Source organism: Rattus rattus, chromosome 4 (genome assembly GCF_011064425.1).
Source record: "Rattus rattus isolate New Zealand chromosome 4, Rrattus_CSIRO_v1, whole genome shotgun sequence".
Lineage (NCBI taxonomy): Eukaryota > Metazoa > Chordata > Mammalia > Rodentia > Muridae > Rattus > Rattus rattus.
The window spans coordinates 158,150,811-158,170,397 of NC_046157.1; the positions used below are offsets into that span (position 1 = coordinate 158,150,811).

General features: G+C 49.4%; 1 protein-coding gene across 2 annotated transcripts; it reads left to right on the plus strand.

Annotated features, from left to right (window-relative positions):
* Positions 1–1,730: 1,730 nt before the first annotated feature.
* Spata3 (spermatogenesis associated 3) lies at positions 1,731–14,028 on the plus strand. 2 transcript variants are annotated; one of them, XM_032899600.1, is made up of 5 exons: positions 1,731–1,929; positions 5,098–5,489; positions 7,306–7,480; positions 9,551–9,694; positions 13,675–14,028. In XM_032899600.1, the coding sequence occupies exons 2-4, from the start codon at positions 5,198–5,200 to the stop codon at positions 9,654–9,656; spliced, it is 573 nt and encodes a 190-aa protein (XP_032755491.1). In that variant the 5' UTR covers positions 1,731–1,929; positions 5,098–5,197; the 3' UTR covers positions 9,657–9,694; positions 13,675–14,028. The 2 variants fall into 2 exon arrangements, with proteins under 2 accessions (XP_032755491.1, XP_032755492.1); XM_032899601.1 differs by lacking the exons at positions 1,731–1,929; positions 13,675–14,028 and having other exon boundaries at positions 5,178–5,489; positions 7,309–7,480; positions 9,551–9,656.
* The last annotated feature ends 5,559 nt before the right edge of the window (positions 14,029–19,587 follow it).

Genomic DNA, 19,587 nt, shown 5'->3' on the forward strand with positions numbered 1-19,587 from the left:
CCTTCAAGGATAGGTAGGGCCTGAGAACCCTGTGAACCAGTTGACTCTTCTGATGAGCTGTCCACCTCACAGAGGTCTCCCAGAGTCTGGTAGACCTATCACCTCTCTACCTCTCTGTCACACTGTGCTTCGGCATGCCATGGGCTGGTGAAGGGAAGAGTGCCCATGACCAGCCTTGTACAGTTCCTGTACAGAGAACCTCTGACCGCTCCAACTGGAGTTGACCTGGTCAACAGCTGTGGAGAGGACAGAGCCATGCACATCTGAGACCTCTGCTCCTTTCTCCTCCCCAAATTTAGGGCATTTTCATATAAGCTGAATTAGAATGCAAAGGTCAAGACCTAGGCAAGGCTTCCTGCTTGCTGCCCATGGTCAACTCTGTCTCCCCTCTCCCTCAGGACGCGGTGGAAGTAGCTGAGTCTCTGGACAAAGCCTGAAAACTAGGGTGGGATAGACATCACAGTCCAGACTGGTTCTGCCAAGACGAGCCATTCTGGCTTTGCCTGGACTTCCCTTGGCTTTGAGGGATTTGAACTTTTTAATGAGGTCTCAGCTCCAGATTTTCTAGCTAACAGCTTGCCTTCATGTTATTTTTATATTAAAAAACAGAATATTTCAAGACTCTTGTTTGTTTCTGTTTGCTTTGCTTTTTGTTTTGTTTTGTTTCGTTTTATTTTTTTGAGACAGGGTTCTCTTTGTAGCCCTGGCTGTCCTGGAACTCACTCTGTGGACCGGGCTGTCCTCAAACTGACAGATCTCTCTACCTGTGCCTTCTGAGTGTTGAGATTAAAGGCGTGCACCATCATCATCCAGACTACAAAACTCATTTTAAAAAGAAAATTAGCAAAAGGAGCAAATTACCCAACTATCAGAATCCCAGTCTCTGGTTGTGTCGTGTGCAGACCACATCTGGTCCACTGTCTTTAAAATGTCTTCTCTTTTCTAAGAGGCTTTAGTAAGAGGAACATTATGGTCTGGAAAGATGCGCCTTTTAGGGGTGAGGGGAGGATGAATATGTTATTCCAGCATCCAACATCAATTTTCCATGTTGGAAGATTCCCGAGGAATAGTAGGGTAGAGGCCCCTTGGTTGCTTGAGGCAGGAGGCTGTAAGGCCGAGGGGTATTGTGACATGCTCCGGGAAAGACAGTCTTTTCTTTGGCTATCGGAGGTCCCAGGCCATTGGGACAAGGGAGCCGGACCGACATGAAACAGAGGCCTGGGGAGCAGCCCTCAAGGGCCCCGAAGGAGGAAAAGGTGGAGGAGCAGCCGGAGACCCCGAGTCAGTCCATCTCAGGCCGCGGTCGGGTGCTGTTAGTAAGAGAGTTCTTCAAGCCCGAAGAAAGCTACACAAACCAGCCCGTCTATACCCACACAACAGACTGCCAAAGTTGTGGCGGCAGTGTCCGGCCAGGACTTAAGCGCACTGGCGACAGCTTGGCGGACAACCCCGAAGCCCCGGCCGCCAAGCGGCGAGCGGAGAAGTCGCAGCTCTCGGGTCACCAGAAAAAGGACTTGGATTGCGAGGCACCTCGGGCTTCACAAGGGAACCTAGGCTCGGAGGTGGCTGAGATCACCAAGCTAAGCACCGAGCCCGGCAAGCAGCTGCTCCTGGTGCTGTGCCACGCGTCGGCGCTCTACACGCAGCTGCCACGACTTCAGCTGCTCCTGCAGCAGATACGGGTCCAGGACCGTCGCCCGCCAGCCGCGCTCGTCGGGATCCTGGTGCAGCCACGGCCGGATGAGGAGGCCGAGTCGCGCCGCCGTCTGGAGGACCTGCTGTACAGCATCTTCTCTTCAGACAACCCAGAGGTCGAGGTGCACACAGCAGTGTTCTGTCCCAGTCGCCCCCAGGGTGTCTTGGACGTCCAGCGCGCTGCCAGCCCAGAGCACATGGTCCCCCTAATGGATCGCCAGACCCAAACGGATGGTGAGGGGCCTGAGGGTGGAGACTAGGACTGTTTCCCTGAGAAGTGGGCAAATCCCTGACCACACAGCCCCTAGGTTGGCACCTCCAGACGTTTGGGGTACGATCTGACTGGTAATGAACCAGCGTCCTTTCCCCAAGAGACGTGGGCTGAGACAATCTGAAATTAACCCAGAGGGTTACCTCTCCCGCCCAGCTGCCCTGCCCACAGTGTAGGTGAAATCATGCTTTTTATAATAATCTGATGGTTGCCGTAGGACCTTTAATGGCCCACCCTCCTCTCCAAATGCACTAATGCCTTTCCCAGGTTCCTTGGCGGTCCCTAGTCTGTTCCTCCTCCAGGGGACACAAATGACAATAAAAGCCTATTGTGAGCCAGTCGCTGTGCTAAGGGCCCTTCACCTCCAGCTCTCTGTCTTCACAGCAACTCTCTAAGGTTGGGACTTCAGGAGAGTCAACCAGCTTCCCACTGTGTTTTTTACTCAAAGCCCCTAGTAAACTTGTGGCCCTGGCGGGGTAGGGGGTGGGGGGGATATTAATTTGTAGCCTAGAGTCATTGAGCAGTAGGCTCTGAACATGGGCTTCCAGCACTTTCTGTTTCCAGAAGCCCCTTCCTCTGGGACAGCATAGAAACCAGAAAAGTGTTCTGAACACAGGCACCTCCATGCCCCATTACAGAGGCTCTGCCTCCTTTCAGCTAGTGGCCATAGCAAGCCCCCTCTCGTTAGATCCTAACACACATAGAGGCCAGCTTTGGGATGAATGGTGACATGCTCACTCTAGTGTGCAGAACGCACTGAAGGGCCAGAACCTTAAGGACTGACTGTTGACGGGGCGTGGAATCACCACACCCAAAGCCTTCTCCTCGATACCTAACCTCCAACCTTTTAAACTCATTACCACATGGCATGGCTCCTGGTTCAATGGCCCACCGATGGGCCCATTCCAATTGTGACTCTCTTCAGGGACTACAAGTCCCCAACTCTGCCTAGCGTCTTCAATAGCACTCCATCCTGCCCCTTTCACTCTCTTTCAATTCCAGAACCTGCTGGCTCTCCTTGCTCAGATCTAGGTGGGGAATGAAAGCTGAGACAAATCTAAAAGTAAAGCCTAAGTTAAGCGCACTATGACTCTGATGTAGAGGAGCCAGGCTCTTGACAGGGAACTCTCGTGAAGAATTCTCCCCGCTTCTGAACCATGTATTTTTCTCCTTAGTGGGAGAAACACTACTCAACCTGTATTCTGTCCTCTCTCCCAGGAACACAAGCCTGTGTGTTCCGTACACTGTCGCACCTCCTTAAGGTGAACTCAAATAGCTATTTCATGGTTATTAGGAAATTCTACCCAAATATGTCCCTGCCCCATTAGACTCATTTAAACCAGCTGTTTTCAAACAGGAACAATGTTAACGCCTTCTCCAAGCTCTGGGGATATTTAGTCACATCTGGAGACTTTTTTTTTAAGTTACGCTAACGGGGTGCTGCCCAGTCAAGGCAGAGAGGCTACAGAGCTTCCTATATCCCACAGAACAGCTTCCCCAGAAGATATGATCCCGCCCACAGTGTCAATCAGGACTGAGACTGAGAAGCTCAGGTTAAGCTCCTCAGTCAAAGTCTATCAGTCACTGAAAGGTTCCAGCCTGAATCTGAATGCCATCCCCTCAAATGGCCCATAGCTCTTGACCTCAAAAAACTGCCGGCTTCGTGTAGATTCACCTGCCCACTGACCCGCCTTACTCCATACCAACCAGACACAGCCTGATCCATGCTACTGCTCTGAGCTGCACTCCCAATCCATACCTTTCTCCAATCTTCTCATTCAAGAAACTTTAAAACTTTTTTTCTGATCCTTTAATTTCAAAGCCTGTATAATCTGATTCTCCATTGCCTATTGGGGTCATAAAGAAAAAGAACCCAGGGTTGGGGATTTGGCTCAGTGGTAGAGCGCTTGCCTAGCAAGCGCAAGGTCCTGGGTTCGGTCCCCAGCTCCAAAGAAAAAAAGAAAAAGAAAAAGAACCCTTAATTGGAACTTAATCTTGAGTGTGCCACCACTAATCAACTAGGGGTGGAGATTTAGTCTGGGAGGTACTTACATAATTTAACTTCTTTGAACATCAATATCCTTTTTGGAATAATAATAATAATAATAATAATAATAATAATAGTAAATCAATAAAGTCTTTGCTGGCTCTAGAAGCCTGAAAATAGATTCTCTCACTTCATGTTTGGCATCTGGTCTAGCCTTTGTGTTTCGCTGGTCTAGAGCATTTCTGGCTTGCTAGCTCTTCCTTGACTGCATCCTCCACCCTCCCTTACTGCAGCCTCACCCCTCCGCCAGCTTCAGGAGTCCGAGTAGGACATGTGTACTTACCCACGAAGCTTACCAAGTTTGTGGAGGAAACTCTGTCTTTTGCTGGGAACACACTTTTCTATTGTGATGTGTGACATTTAGGCTATATTTTCAAAACACTTTCCCTCTTCCACCCTAAAATAAAAGTCACATTTTTAACTTAGAGAATCATAGTCTGTTTGATCCAACCAATGTTTTGGGAGGTAATAATGTTTCACCAATGTAATGATTTTGAGAAATTCTGAGAACTGGCTTAAAGTAGAATTCTTGGCCAAGTTCAAGGGTTCTTATAAATGTTTAGACATATACACACTCATACAAGCAGGCACCCGTGTTTACACATATTCAGAGATGACAAGGCAGTGGGCCGAGGGAGGTAAAATGCTACCCCCTCCCCAAAAATGTCAAATCTTCAGGAAAGTTTCCTAAAAGCTTACTAAATATACGGTAACCGTAATGTTTGTGTTTAGGGACAGACATGTAGAAACCAGCAACGGAGCTGAGAATCCTATTCAGGATATCTTCGAATAAAAGGTAGCTCACACGGACCCAGGAACACGCAGCCGAAAGGTGCCTGAAACGGGTGCTCTGGTCACAGAATCCAGGATCCAGTTGTCATAGGCCCAGAGACTGTCTCAATCAGACCATGGAGGGGCAAGGCAGCTGCTGCCCCCTGCCGGTTCAAGCAGGAAGTCCTGGAAGAAAAAAAGATGCTACCGAGGAACTGGTGCAGGAGTCCTAGCCACAGGGGCCAGCCTGGCTTTTGTGACCTCACAGGAGGTATGGGTGACTCTGGTCTGTGGGACCTTGCTGTAGTCAAAGATCGGAGACATACCCACAGGGGAGACTACCTCCCTAGGGAGGGAGCCAGGAAATTCACAGCTCCATGTAACTCCACGGTGTTTCTCTAGAAGGATCCACCATGAAGAAGGTCAAAAAGAAAAAGTCTGATTCCAGGCGCCGCAGGAATTCCATTTCACCGCAGACTAGCTCCGACTGCTCACACCGGCCCAGCTCAGAAACCCAGCGGTCATGTCCAGACCCCTGCTCACCACCGCAGACACAGTCTCTCCAGGAGTCCATCCCCCCACACCAAATTAGCCCTGAGCCTAAACTGCAACAGCCTTCATCACAACCTCTCCTACCTCCAGAAGAACGTATCTCATCTCCGTGCCTGGTATCCACGGAACCTAAGCCTCCATGCAGAAAAGCAGGTAGGCAGACTTTCTGCATTCAACAGTTCTAGCCTTCTTGCTGACAGAGTCCCAGAGCCGCCAGAGGCCGGCTCTTGTCAGGTGGTGGTGTAGAGTCAGCATGCTACCTGGGACCAAGTTTGTGAACTGTGGATAAGGAGTGATTTTTATGAGAGAGTAGAATTCCTAGGTTTTCTCATTCTATAGCATCCCAAGTCTCACCGGAGACAGCTATGGATACAAATTAACATTTATGGCTCCATGGGGGAGACTCTTTCATTAGGAGTCAGCAACCGTTCAGAAATTAAAAGCAAGCGTGGTCTAAAAGAAAGGAGGTAGTGATATGCCTTCTGGCTACGTTTTTATCTGGCTATTCTCACGAGAGTCCTGACCACTCCAAAGAAGATAGTACAGGGTGATGGGGTAGATGGCTGTGTGACAGCTTTTGAGAGAATTGGGGGTTTCTGTTTGTGAGACGGAAGATAGGAGGAGAGTTTGGTTTGTTTTTTTTTCATGTTACCCCAAGAGGTCTGACCTCAGAGAGGATGGATAGATCAAATAGAGGACTCCTGACTAACCCCTAACTTTAGATAAACCACAAATAATGTTATATAACCCTTAGTTTCTGTTCCAAATGGGCATCCTGTATTTCTGATTGCTGAATTGTCATCCCTTCCCACAGAAGATACTAGAAAAGGATCTGCTTAATGTATAAAACAGACAAAAAATGAAGCCATCATTTTAACTTAATTTAGCTCTGGGTAAAATTAAACGTCTAGCCGGCTGTCAAAAGAGCAGTCTCCATCTTCTTTGCTGAGACAAAATGTTAGACAGTATTGTGGGGACTCAAGTGCAGTTGGGAAGTGGGATGCTTCAGGCTGCTAAGGATAATGAAGGTAGTCAACTGACCACTCACCATTCTTTCCAGACCTAGCCCTCCATTCAGCCATCTAAGTTAATCTTATCTGATAACACTGCAAAGAGGAAACAGACCTTTGTCCTCTAGAGAAGCCCTTGGTATGGTTGAAACTTCAGTCTATTCTGATTCCAGATTCCCCACAACAGCTGGCCTTGCAAGAGGCTAGCTCGTCTCCCGAGGAGGAGGAGGAGGAGGAAGAGGAGGAGGAGGGGGACATCTTTCTCTGACCTTTGCTTGAACCATGACCAAGATAGATGCTCTATGTCCTTGAGCAAGCCACACACTCTGGGCCACAGAAATCCTGAGACAGTCTGAGTAGAGAAAGAACTTGGGCCACAAGAGAAGGAGAGCTCTAAATCCAAAGAATTGGCAGGACAACGGGGACTCTGTGACTAAGGGCCAACCTTTCCTTGACAACTGGTATCAGTGTGTAATGTGAGCTTCAACCATGGAGACGAACATTTCTGGGTGATAGCCTCAGAGCTGGGTGTCAGTAGGAAGCAAAACCACCCTGTACCACATCTTTTAAATCCTTGTGTGGTTGCTTAGAAAACGATGGGGTACTGAAGAGGCAAAAACGAAGGACATTCATGGCCTGTTGAATAAGTTTCTCATCACTGTGACCCAATATCTGAGAGAAATAATGGAAAGGGAGACTTATTCGTGTTGGCTCACTGTTTTAGGGGTATCCATGTATCATGGCAAGAAGCAGCTAAGAAATGGAGAAAGGGATTGCATGGAGGGCCCAAGGCAAGATATAACCTGCAAAGACGTGGCACTGATGCCCTATTTCACCTGCTACGATCCACCTCTTAGCATTTACCGACTCCTAATAATATACCTTCTAGAATTGTCCTGGAGACCGTGTCCCACTCCCAGGAACCAGGTGCAGCCCTCATGTCTTCCTTCTCTGTCCAGCAGTGCCTCTGACCTATGCGGCCCCGCGCTCCTGCTCCTGTGTGGTCTGCCCTGGCAGCTCCGCTTGCTGGCGTCGTCTGGGGCTTTGCCATAGCCGAATCTTTGATGTCCTTCTGCCTCGGGACTGGTCGTCTATGCCAGGGAGAGGATTCCCAAACCTTCTCACCTTCTACAGGTTCCCGAACGAACGGGTGGGAGGGCTAAGGCCTTGGGCAGATCGTTCCCAGGTCACGCTCTGTCCTCAGAGCTTGTCGACAACTTTCCTTCTAAATACCAATTTCTCTGGCTTGGTGGGCAGGCTCTTGGTTGTACCTTTCCTCCTTTGTTCCACAGAAACCGTCATCCCTGAAAGCGTCCTCCTCCTCTCACCTAACCCATTATAAACTGGGGCCTTTGTTGTTACACATTGGTTGGCCATTCACTTTTTTTTGGACCCATACCATGCACAGGGAGCATCTACTTATTAAACTAACTGCCTGTTAGTTATCCCTGGGACTCATTGATAAACCTGATCATAACTCATAGGTCCTTTCTGCCAAAAATAGTAAAACCTGCCCCACTCAGAGTATGCCCCACTCAGAGTATGCTATTACCAGGAGTCTTCACAGAGGCCATGTTTTCCAGACTGGTCTGTTAGTGGCAGCCCCTTCCTTCATTATGACCTCACCCAGTCTCTGCCCTACTGTTCCTCTTCCACGATGCCTCCAGAGAAATGTCATATGCCATCTGCTCCCTGTCAGCCAGGAGAAGGGCCCTGCCCATGTTAAGAACAGAATAAAAATGTCCTCACTCTTGAAGGACTTGCTGAGTCATGTGTTGGGGCTAGGAGAGGGGCCAGAAGTGGGGCCTCTACCCAAATGAGCCACCCTGAGTAAACTCAGGACTTCACAAAAACCCCTGGAAGAGGTCCTTCCACTTGGGGATCTCATATCGCTACATCAGGAGCACAGCCCACCATCCCATCCTCCTCTTACCCTTTCTAGCTCCCTCTCTTGAATAATAATGGTGATTAATAATAACAATAACAGCAACAGCAACAATACCCATGCAGATACAGAGCTGATTTGGGGAAGAGAGCATACCTAGAGTCAGAGATCCCATCCATTGAGTCCCAGTCAGGAAGAGTCCACCCACCACTCACCCACACAGTATGTCTGTCCATTCATCTGCTGCCAGATGGTGCTGTGTGTTCCCCTGGGTGAAAAAAAAATCAAACCTACTCTGGGGGGATGCGAGGTGCTATGAGGGACACCTAAACAAGATCTTCACCTCCCAGTGTGTTCCGCCCGTGGAGCCAGCTGAGATCCGTGCATTTAGAAGCCTGTGAACAAAGCAGGTAGCGTGTGGAACAGGAGGGCTTCTGGGAGCTTCCAAGTGAGGCAGTACCACATCAGGGTTCACAGCACTGTGTGCCCAATATGGGAACCGACTGCAAAAGTTCCAGGCTGCAGGAAAAGCCAGAACACGGTTCCCAGTTAGGAAAGCAAGAGAAAAAGACACAAAACCCCATGACCAGGGCAAGATGCATGCTTATTTATTTATTTTCCCATATAAGCCCCTGTGTCTGCAGTCTCTACCTTCTCAGAGGACTTACAATAGTCATCCATGGAGACAAGAATCCCTCCTTCAGTCTGCTTTTTATCAGACTAGATACCGAGGTTTTTTTGTTTTTTTTTTTGTTTTGTTTTGTTTTTTCTCTTTTTTTCGGAGCTGGGGACCGAACCCAGGGCCTTGCGCTTGCTAGGCAAGTGCTCTACCACTGAGCTAAATCCCCAACCCCTGATACCGAGTTTTCTGAATGGCTTCCTCACTTACACTGGTTGACTCCTTGCTGTCTCAGTCTCTGTAGAGGCTGTAACTAATATGCTATTTCCTGATATCTGAAAGTCTCTAAAATGCCTCAGAGGGTTGCTGTGAAGCTTAAAGAGGACATTGAGTGGGAGGTGTCTGTTGTTGTAAAATATAAAAATGAAAGATAACTTCAGGGCAAACCACAACAGGTGTCTGGTACAAGGCCTGGCACATCGTGGTCTGTACCCGGTTACCCCCTCTGGGTATCAGTCACAGGCTACCGATCCTCATGCCCCGGGGGACTTGTAGGAAGTTTTGTTGAGAGGGGTGGGAGCAACGTGTCCCTTTAGGAGAAGGATCAGGAGGGGACTCTAAGATCCACTGTCTCCTTCCAGTACACAGACACTGAAGCCTTTCTCCCTAACCCCCGCCCCCTTTCCGCTTTGCTTTGTAGAAAACCTTCAAGGAAATACTGCACTTCCCGTAACTCTCGTGCTTCAAGCCCTCGGAACTGTTGCTGTGGCTCTGGGGGCCCTGGGAGTTGCCTACTTCATGGCTGAATCCTTGTGAACTGGACCCCAGGCCCACGGTCCGGCAGGTAGGAGGGCCCACCTGTCCCTTTTCTCTAGCTAGAGAATATTTCAAGGTGGATGAGGCCTTCAGCCTGTCAGGGAAAGTTCATGATCATTCCTGCGTCAAGATGGGCTGTCAGGACTCAATCGGGCTTCTCTGGAGACCTTTTATTAGAACCATCAGGACAAAGACCCTACAGACAACCCTGTCTCCTAACCTGCTATGGCTTCCCTAGTCCTAGATGGGAAGAAGTAGGGGAGAGGAAAGGTGGAGATTAGCCCTCATCTTGGACAAGCCCCCCTACTGTATCCCCCAACTCAAGGGCCTATTTCCCCTCACACCAACGTTCTCCAGCCTGTACCAAGGCCATGCTGTGCACGCTTCTTTGGAATGTGTGTAATCACTCCCACTGTTCATTTATATTACATCATCTCTGCATATGAGGATGTCTTTGGTCACCACTCCTGTCTTACCTGAACCCAGAAGCAGAGCCCCAAACAAGGACTGGGTGCACCAGATACTTCAAGGAAGTACTCTCAGGAGAAAGCAGAGCCTGGGTGGGAGGTAAGAGCAAGGGGGAAATGAGGAAAAGAAGGCTTTGGCCTGGCCCTATGGAGTCCCAGAATGTCATCTGTACAACCGATGCTCTCCCAAGAGACACAAGGCTTCCCTTCCATGCCCCTGTGTCAGCTGGTCAGTATGTGACTATATGGGTGTAGGGAGGAAATTTGGGTCTTTGTGTAAAAAGCAATTCTCCTCAGGCTGAGGGCAAGTCATGGAGGAGGAGGGAGCTTTTGGTCGTCAGCAGCCAAAAGTCATCATTCAAAGAGCCAATGGATCAGTCAAGAAGGGAACTGGGGAAAGGTGGTCACTGAGAGCACCCACAGGCATCCCATCAGCTAGGTCTTGTTCAAGTGGCCCTGAATGCTTAAAAAAATGACAGCTGAGGTAGGGAGTGAGAACCATGGGAGACCCTTCAGCCCACCCCTTTGCCCTCCATCATCCATGCACGGGAATGGACAGGAGATGGTGTAGCCAAACACGGGTCTGAGAATCCATGCTTAAAATATATAAACATCCAAACCCTGTGAGAGTACAACATTGTTCCTGGATCTCCTAATGACCATCCAAAGATCATTTGAGGAATAATAGTAAACCACCCTGACCTTCAGGAAACAGCACCGCACTTAAGAACCTTGTCTTGCCTCTTCCTGGACTTGCTGGGAGTGATGGGGTATTTGTTATCGTGTTATCGTGCCAGCATGGCGGCAGAGAAGATGCTGGCTCTGGATTTAAACTGACAGTCTCTAGTCTAGACTGTGCCACTTGAAATCTCAGTGTGAGGGGCATGGCTGTCAATGTCATGTCTAGTGGAGAATAAGCTCTCTCTGAAGACAGTGATCATGAGGATTCAATGAGGGATGTTAAAAGTTGAAGTCCCAGAGACCAAATGAGGATCTGATAACACATGTACCAAAGGGTTCAATGGCAGGCTGGTGGGTGCTGTTGGTCCCCAGTGGTAGCAGGCCTTCCCTTTATAGGAGCCCACTGAGAACATTACATTAGCATGGTCTTGTATATTCAATATGTTCATAGGTCTGCCTTTTCTGATCTGATTTTTGGTATATCCACCTATTCATGTGTTTTCCTGGCTTCATTTGGTGACTACATGGTTGGTGAGCTATCACTCTGTGCCTCGTGGTGGATGTCGAACAAATGGGGGTTGTCTACTTCAGGTAAGGCACAGCCTCAAAGGCGCTGCCTTATATAGTACAGAGTAACAGTACAGCACACAGGCTGACCGCATCGCATCCAAACCAGAAGAGGATACTGCCGACCAGGAAGAAGTGAGGTGGACGCCAGGTAGTGTGGGACAGCCCAAAGCTCCCACTGCCAGGGGCAAGGGTGTTTCCAGAAGGATCTATGGTAGGATAGGTTCATAGATAGACTTGTAGGTATAGAGCCCAGAGAAGTGCCACTCTAAACATATACAGTAGAGAAGGACTTTGGGAGCAGTGAGCTTTGAGGCTCAGCCCTCAGTCCCTACGAAAGGAAAGGAGTAATTGGGTATCTTTCTCTGTCCAAAATGAACCATCATCAGATGAACTTGGCAAAGCTGTCTCCTCTTAGAGAAAGATGCTTCCAGAAAATCTTCTTTCCTAAACCTTGGAGAACCAACGTCTCCCATAGAATTTTCCCTCAGCTGATAATGAAGCAACAAAAGCAGAAGGTTCCTTTGGGACATTGAATACGGTCAAACTCAACACCATAGCCAACCTCTGGGGGAGGGGGCTCCATCTCAGCTGCTCGGGTCTCTGGGGAATAGGGAGTTGACAGGGAAGGTGTTGGCAATGCTGAGCCCAGGATGTGCTCTAGGACTTCACAAATAGTGTCATAGCCTTGGGGTGAAACGGTGTGACTTTGAAGAAGCAAACGAGAAGAAAGGAGATCAGCGAAGAAGGAAAAGGAGGAGGAGGAGGAGGAAGAAAAAGAAGAAAAGGAGGCAGAGAAAGAAAAAGAAAGAAAGAAAGAAAGAAAGAAAGAAAAGAAGAGAAGAGAAGAGAAAAGAAAAGAAAAGAAAAGAAGAGAAAAGAAGAGAAAAGAAGAGAAAAGAAGCCAAATAGAAGGAATTCGAATTCTAAAAATAATTTACCTTCTGGCAAAAAGTGTTTAGCTATTGAACCCTCACAGGTAAGACTGTGGTGTGGGAAGCTGTTGAGATAGGTCACAAGGAATGATGAAGCTAATGACTCTGTCATTTATTATTTATTTTTCCTTACAGATCCAGTTTCCATCAAAGGATCTCACTTGTCACCAAAATAGACAGAGAGAAACTATCTTGTCTCTTTTCTTCATTTTTTTTTTTGAGACAAGGATTTGTAATGTAGCCCAGGCTAGCCTTAAACTCACAATCCTCCTACCAGAGTCTCCAGAATGCTAGGGTTACAGGTATGTGCCACCGCACCCAGCTAGAAATCAACCTTCAGTGTGTTTTGCTCAGAAACATAAAAGCTGGATCCGGCACAGAGTCAGGAAGGGAAGCGTCTTGAGGTATAGCACACAGGCTGACAGCATCGCATCCAAACCAGGCTACCATTTCTAGGCTCGGCTTCCCAACCAGGTGTAGCCACAGCTGGCACACCTTCAACGAGATGACATATTTTCACTTTTCATTTTTTTCATTTTTTTTTCTTTTTTTTTTCCCGGAGCTGGGGACCGAACCCAGGGCCTTGCGCTTGCTAGGCAAGCACTCTACCACTGAGCTAAATCCCCAACCCATATTTTCACTTTTCAAGCAAGAATTGCAAGGCTCAATTCAGTGCCTGATTTAACTAGTCAGCCACAGCTCAGGTCAGTTAGGAGCAGGAGGAATAAGCTCACGTAAAGCCTGCATTCTGAGAGGCAAGGGCTCTGGACCCAGCAGGGGTATCTCTAGGAAATGGCTCCTCTTGGCATCATTTGTAATAGAATCCTGACCTGCTCGCCCTGTGGTTATTTCTGCCCAGTGCTGGGGGAACTTTTTTCTTCTAACCCTTAAATAGCCAGGTAGCATCTTAGTCTACAGAAATCCCAGCAAATACTCCTGGAAGAGGGGGTAATGGTAAAGAAGGGAGACGGACAGCACTGGGTACAGTGGCCTGGAGATACTGAAGCCCAAACCCTGCTGGTGCCACCCTGGAAGATGGCACAATACACCATCAGAGTAATCCCACCCAAGAGAAAACTAAGCACTGTACAGCCACTCCTGTCTACTGTTGATGGAGGCCTAGTGGGAGGGAGGTGGCTGTATGTCTGTCCTCCTCTGGGAAGGAAACAGTGGCTGTATGTCTGTCGTCCTCTGGAAAGGAAACCCATAGGCAGAGAAGAGCAGATGTCAGAGGAAGTGGTCCCCAAGAAGAATGGGGCAGGTAAGGGTGGGCTAAGGACCTGCTCTTTCTTTAAGAATTGTCAAGGGGGGATTCTAGCCAGAAAGATCAGTTCCCAACAAGGGTCATTTTTACTTAGGGCTTCATGGTGTGGCACCCCAAATATGCCACTCTCCAGAAGGACTATTTGCAGTAGAAAGCCATTGAGAAGAAGAAGGTTGCCTCTGCCCTCTTTGGTCTACCTGGAAACAATATAATTTCTGCTATTAACAATGAGGTGACCCCACCCCAGGAAGGGTGAACAGCTCCCAGGAAAACCATCCCACACAAAGTCTGCCTTGTCCCCATATCGGTGTCCTTCCCCAGTTGGCCACCATTCACGCTCAAACCTTTTACAGTTTCCCTACAAAATTCTTGCTCTGTCCCCCGCTTCCTTTGTGCCACTGCTCTGTGCACAGGCACCGGCTCATTCAGAACTTGTTTTTCTCTTGCTAATCTGCCCTTTGTTGGCCTAATTTGGAGGGCACAGCCAACAAACCTACCATGGGTAAATGAAAAAGTATTTATTTCTCCCTCCATATTAGATAGGAAGTTTTTCATCCCCATCCCTCAAAATCTGTATGTTAAAACCTAAGCCAATGCCCAATATGTCAGTGTTAGAAGGTGGGAACTTTGGAACATGATTAGGTCATGAGGTGGTGCCCTCATAAAGGAGTTTAGTTCCCATACGAAACAAAAGCAGAAGATCTAAGAGGGCCGGGATGTAGCTCAATAGGAAGAGTGTTTGCCTAGCGTGTACAAAGCCCTGTGTTGAACCATCAGCATGACATAGACCGAATGTTTTGGCATGCACCTGTAAACCCAGTACTCTCTAGGTAGAGGCAGGAGGATTACAAAATCAAGACCAGCCTGGGCTACATGAGACCCTGTTTCAAACCCGGTTGAATCTCTAAAGAGAGTTTCTCCTCTGCTGTCATGCCTTACAGCACTCAAGACTCCTGTAACTTCATGAGGAGAGGATACTTCTCCCCCACAGGAAGCAACACTGCTGCTGTGGTTGACGCCTCTGGGTCTCTCCAATCCAGTTCTAACAGGACCTGCCTGGAGATAGATCCTATTGAGAGCTAAGATGGCAAGACTGCTCCCGTTCAGCAGACTCTAGACCCAGGCCCTGTGCTTCTGACCCACTGGCATAAATCATGGTTTCTCCCAGTCCTCCTCAATGTTGGGTTTACTAGAATGGCTCTAGGAACCCAAGGAAACATCTTTATTAGATTATAAAGATCTGCAGAGTGGCTGGGACCAGGAACTTCTCTGTCCTCTCCTGGTGCACCATCCCCTGTAAACTGTCACTTGGTCAGCAACCTAGGACTGCCCTATCCTTGTCTTAGATTTTTATGGAGACTTCATTGCCTGGGCAAGATGGAGGTGTAGACAACTGTGCAGAGATTTGATTGGACAAAAGGGGTTTCATCCAGTGCTGACTGGATCAGGGGTGGGGAGGATAGATCCAGTAAGGTCTCTTAGAATTTGTCTCAGACTGTGCAGTATTCCTCCCTCCAGGGTATGGAGCAGTTCCCTCTGGAATGGGGAGGCTCCCATGACCTCATAGGATATCTTTACGGCTGGTTTGCAAGATAGGTAGAAGACTAGAGTTTCTATAGCCCACCGTGGGGAAAAGAGATTCTAGCTTTATGCCCTACCCTAGGGAGGGAAAGCTAAAAGCGGCGAAGGTAAATTTTAAAAAACAGCACACCTACCAGCAATATTTTCGAGACAGCAGCACAAATGGACTAAGATAATACCCCATGCTGTTTCTGTGTATTCTCAAAGTTTTCCATCACGGTTTGCTAGTGAGAAATTTCTTTGCTGGGCTGTGAAGGTGGCACCCTTGAAAATCAGCATTATAGGAGAGTAAAAGGGCTGGTGAGATGGCTCAGCAGGTGAAGGGGTGTACAGCGTGGCTTTTGGGAGCCGAAATAAGACAAAGCATTAGAACCAATTCTCAACCTGCTCAGCCTGCTTTCTTATAGAAGAACCTTACCAGCTCAGGGATGGCATCACCCACAATGGGCTGGGTCCTCCCTCATCAATCACTAAGAACACGCCCTACAGCTGAATCCTAAGATTTTGCTCAGTCCAGCTTTCCTCCTTTCAGATACCTCTAGTTTGTGTGTCAATACGATGTAAGACTAGCCAGCACCCACGCCAATGACTTCAAAATGCATTCTGGGAATCAAAGAGAGGCACATATGGACTCCTCCGCCCTGTGACCCAAAATGGACACGGTGTACTTACAGCAAGTCCTAGGAGTGCGATACTGGGGACCCCTCAGATGCTTGGGTTAGTCCTTCCTAGGGGGCCACTTCAAAGACTGACCACAAACTACAGAGGGAGGACCTGGGTCCTGCGGAGTCATGAATAAGGAGAGACACAAGCTAAGGACCTCCACTTTCTCACAGAGGTCTCCAAGAGGTGGTGTCTGTGGTGGTTGATATCTACCATGGGCTCTTGTACTGGGGCCAAAGTGTCTGGTGAACACGTCTTCCTTCAGGCTGTCTCTTGAGAGCAAAGATGAGGATCTGTTCAAAGCCTCATTTATCAACCCCACAGGTGACTCCTAAGGCAAAAGGGGTGTAAATGAAGCCCTTATGAAGAGAGGGGGAACCTTATTCAAACAAGAGCAGCCAGACCCCACACACCAGGGCTCTCAGCCCTCTCTACAAAGCTGTATCCTTGGGCAGGAGGAGGCTCAAAGCTGGGAAAAGAGGCCCTTCTTGGGCCTTGGCTGCGAGTTTACTTCTCAAAGCTCTGCTCCCTGGAAACCACACACACACACACACACACACACCAGCATCCACTGCTCTTGTCAAAGGCAGCTCCTTGCCTCCCTGGCTTGGAGCTGCTGGGGGATGCAGTGTGGGTGCTTTCTCTTTCCTTGCCACCAGACTGCTCACAAACACAGAAAGACCTCATTCACAAGCCGGCTATTGAAAGCTTGGGGAAATGCAAATTGCTCAGCAGAGATTCTTCCTTTCAAAGCCAGTGTCGCATACTCCTGAGGAGACCTGCTAAGCAGGACAGGAATCCCAGAGCAAACGGCTCCTAAAGAGCTAACGTTTGCGGTTAAAGGTGGCAGAACTTGGGGCTGGTGGCCAAGCCGGACGCTCGCCCCTTTGGGGGTTCTGCAGGTGTCCGGCCTCTTGCTTTTTTTGTAGACAGTGTTCCATCGTGACCCCAGGCCTGCCTCTTTTGTCCCTTCATTTGAGTGCCACATTAATCATGGGTGACTAAGGACTCAACCCGGCAGAGTTGCTGCCCAACCACAGTTCAAATCCCGAGAGCTGGATAAGCTGCTAAATGAGCCAATAGCTCCCCTCGACCCCCAAACCCAAAGGCTCTGGGTACAGTCTCCCACCCAGATTCTGAGGATAGCTCTCCATAAGCATGAGGCTGGATGACGATGTCCCCTACCACCAGTGCTCCTGACCCAGCCCTCACCCAGTATCCTGGGGTCCCTTCCTTTCCCCAGGCTCTCCCTGAGGGTGAGGTGTTCTTTCCTCTCAGGTATCAGGAGTCACTGGGCCTGAGATAACTAAAGAGAACAGGCTCTTCTTTCTCCTCCCCATAGTTCCCCATTCTCCACAAAAAACCAAAACAAAACAAAATTAAAAAAAAAAAAAAAACAACCCACTTGGTTAAAATGGGTGTTCGTCCTCTGAATTCTGTAGACTTTCATACTAAAGATTTGTAACCTGTTTCCACTTTCCAAAAGAATCTTTTCACATAATCTCTTTGGTGGTGGTGGTGGTGGTGGTGGTGGTGGTGGTGGTGGTGGTGGTGGTGGTGGTGGTGGTGGGGGTGGCGGTGGTGGTGGTGGTGGTGGTGGTGGTGGTGGTGGTGGAGGTGGTGGTGGTGGTGGTGGTGGTGGTGGTGGTGGTGGAGGTGGTGGTGGTGGTGGTGGTGGTGGTGGTGGTGGTGGTGGTGGTGGTGGTGGTGGTGGTGGTGGTGGTGGTGGTGGTGGTGGTGGTGGTGGTGGTGGTGGTGGTGGAGGTGGTGGTGGTGGTGGTGGTGGTGGTGGGGTGGTGGTGGTGGTGGTGGTGGTGGTGGTGGGTGGTGGTGGTGGTGGTGGTGGTGGTGGTGGTGGTGGTGGTGGTGGTGGTGGTGGTGGTGGTGGAGGTGGTGGTGGTGGTGGTGGTGGTGGTGGGTGGTGGTGGTGGTGGTGGAGGTGGTGGAGGTGGGGGTGGTGGGGGTGGGGTGGTGGTGGAGGTGTTGGGGTGGGTGGTGGGGTGGTGGGTGGTGGTGTGGTGGTGGGGGGTGGGGGTGGGGTGGTGGGGTGGTGGTGGTGGGGGGTGGTGGGGGGGGGGGGGGGGTGTTGTGGGGGGGGTGGTGGTGGGGGGGTGGTATGGTGGTGGTGGTGGTGGGGTGGTGGTGGTGGTGGTGGTGGTGGTGGTGGTGGTGGTGGTGGTGGTGGTGGTGGTGGTGGTGGTGGTGGTGGTGGTGGTGGTGGTGGTGGTGGTGGTGGTGGTGGTGGTGGTGGTGGTGGTGGTGGTGGTGGTGGTGGTGGTGGTGGTGGTGGGGAGGTGGTGGTGGTGGTGGTGGTGGGTGGTGGTGGTGGTGGTGGTGAGTGGTGGTGGTGGTGGTGATAGTGGTGGTGGTGGTGGTGGTGGTGGTGGTGGTGGAGGTGGGTGGTGGTGGAGGTGGTGGTGGTAGTGGTAGTGGTGGTAGAGGTGGTGATGGTAAAGGTGGTGATGGTGGTGGTGGAGGTGGTGGTGGTGGTGGAGGTGGTGGTGGTGGTGGAGGTGGTGGTGGTGTGTGGTGGTGGTGATAGTGGTGGTGATGGAGGTGGTGATGGTGGTGGTGATGGTGGTGGTGGTGGTATGGTTTTTTTGACAAGGTCTCACCATATAGCTTTGACTAGTCTGAAACACATTGTGTAGAGGAAGGACTCAAACCCACAGTAATCATCCTGCCTCTGTCTCCTGAGTTCTGGATGTGTATCAGCATGCCCAGCTTCCTTTGTTTAAGATAGGGTCTTACTATGTAGCCCAGACTGGCCTAGAACTCATGATCCTCAGGTCTAGGTGCCTCCGGTAGCTCTGGGATAACAGATGTATGCCACCATGCCCAGACAATTTCTCATGGTTGCGTGACATTCCCACATATGCCCGGTTTATAATGGATCAAACATGTCATCCAGACTTCCATTAGTGTCTGGTTCACCATATCAATCACTGAATCCTGTCTATGATGTCAGTTACAGTCACATGTGAAGGAGAGCAGACCAGATCCTTGCCTTAGACAAGGGGAATGTAGTGGTTATGTATCTGTACAATCCACAAGTTACCAGGTTTTGGGGTGGGTTTTATTCAAAACCTTTTCTTCTCTGCTCCCCATTTTTCCCCTCTGTGGAATCAGCTTCACCTTGTGGCTATGGTGGTTGTGTAATTCTATCCTCACCCATCAGAAGAGACCTGTCCTCCTAAACAAAAGGCAGGTTAACAAAAGCACACTACATTCACTGAATCTGTTTTATTTAACACTCAAGCCCTTCAGTACTAGGTCTAATGAAGCATAGGTTTAATCCCACCATTAGGGAAGCAGAGGATTCACATAAAAGAGTTCCAGGCAAGCCAAGGCTACACAGTGAGACCCTGTCTCAAACACAGTAAATAAATGTTATGATTCTTATGTGCTCAGCCCAAGGAGTGGTTACTATTAGAAGGTGTGGCCTTGTTGGAGTAGGTGTGTCACTGTGGGTATGGGCCGTAAGACTCTCATGCTAGCTGCCTGGAAGTCAGTATTCTGCTAGCAGCCTTCAAATGAAGATGTAGAACTCTCAACTCCTCCTACACGATGCCTGCCTGGATGCTGCCATGCTCCCACCTTGATGATAATGAACTGAACCTCTGAACCTGTAAACCAGCTCTAATTAAATGTTGTCCTTTATAAGAGTTGCCTTGGTCATGGTATCTGTTCACAGCAGTGAATGAATGAATGAATGAATGAATGAATGAATGGCCAAGCCCAGGAAAGGCTGTTTCCAGACTTG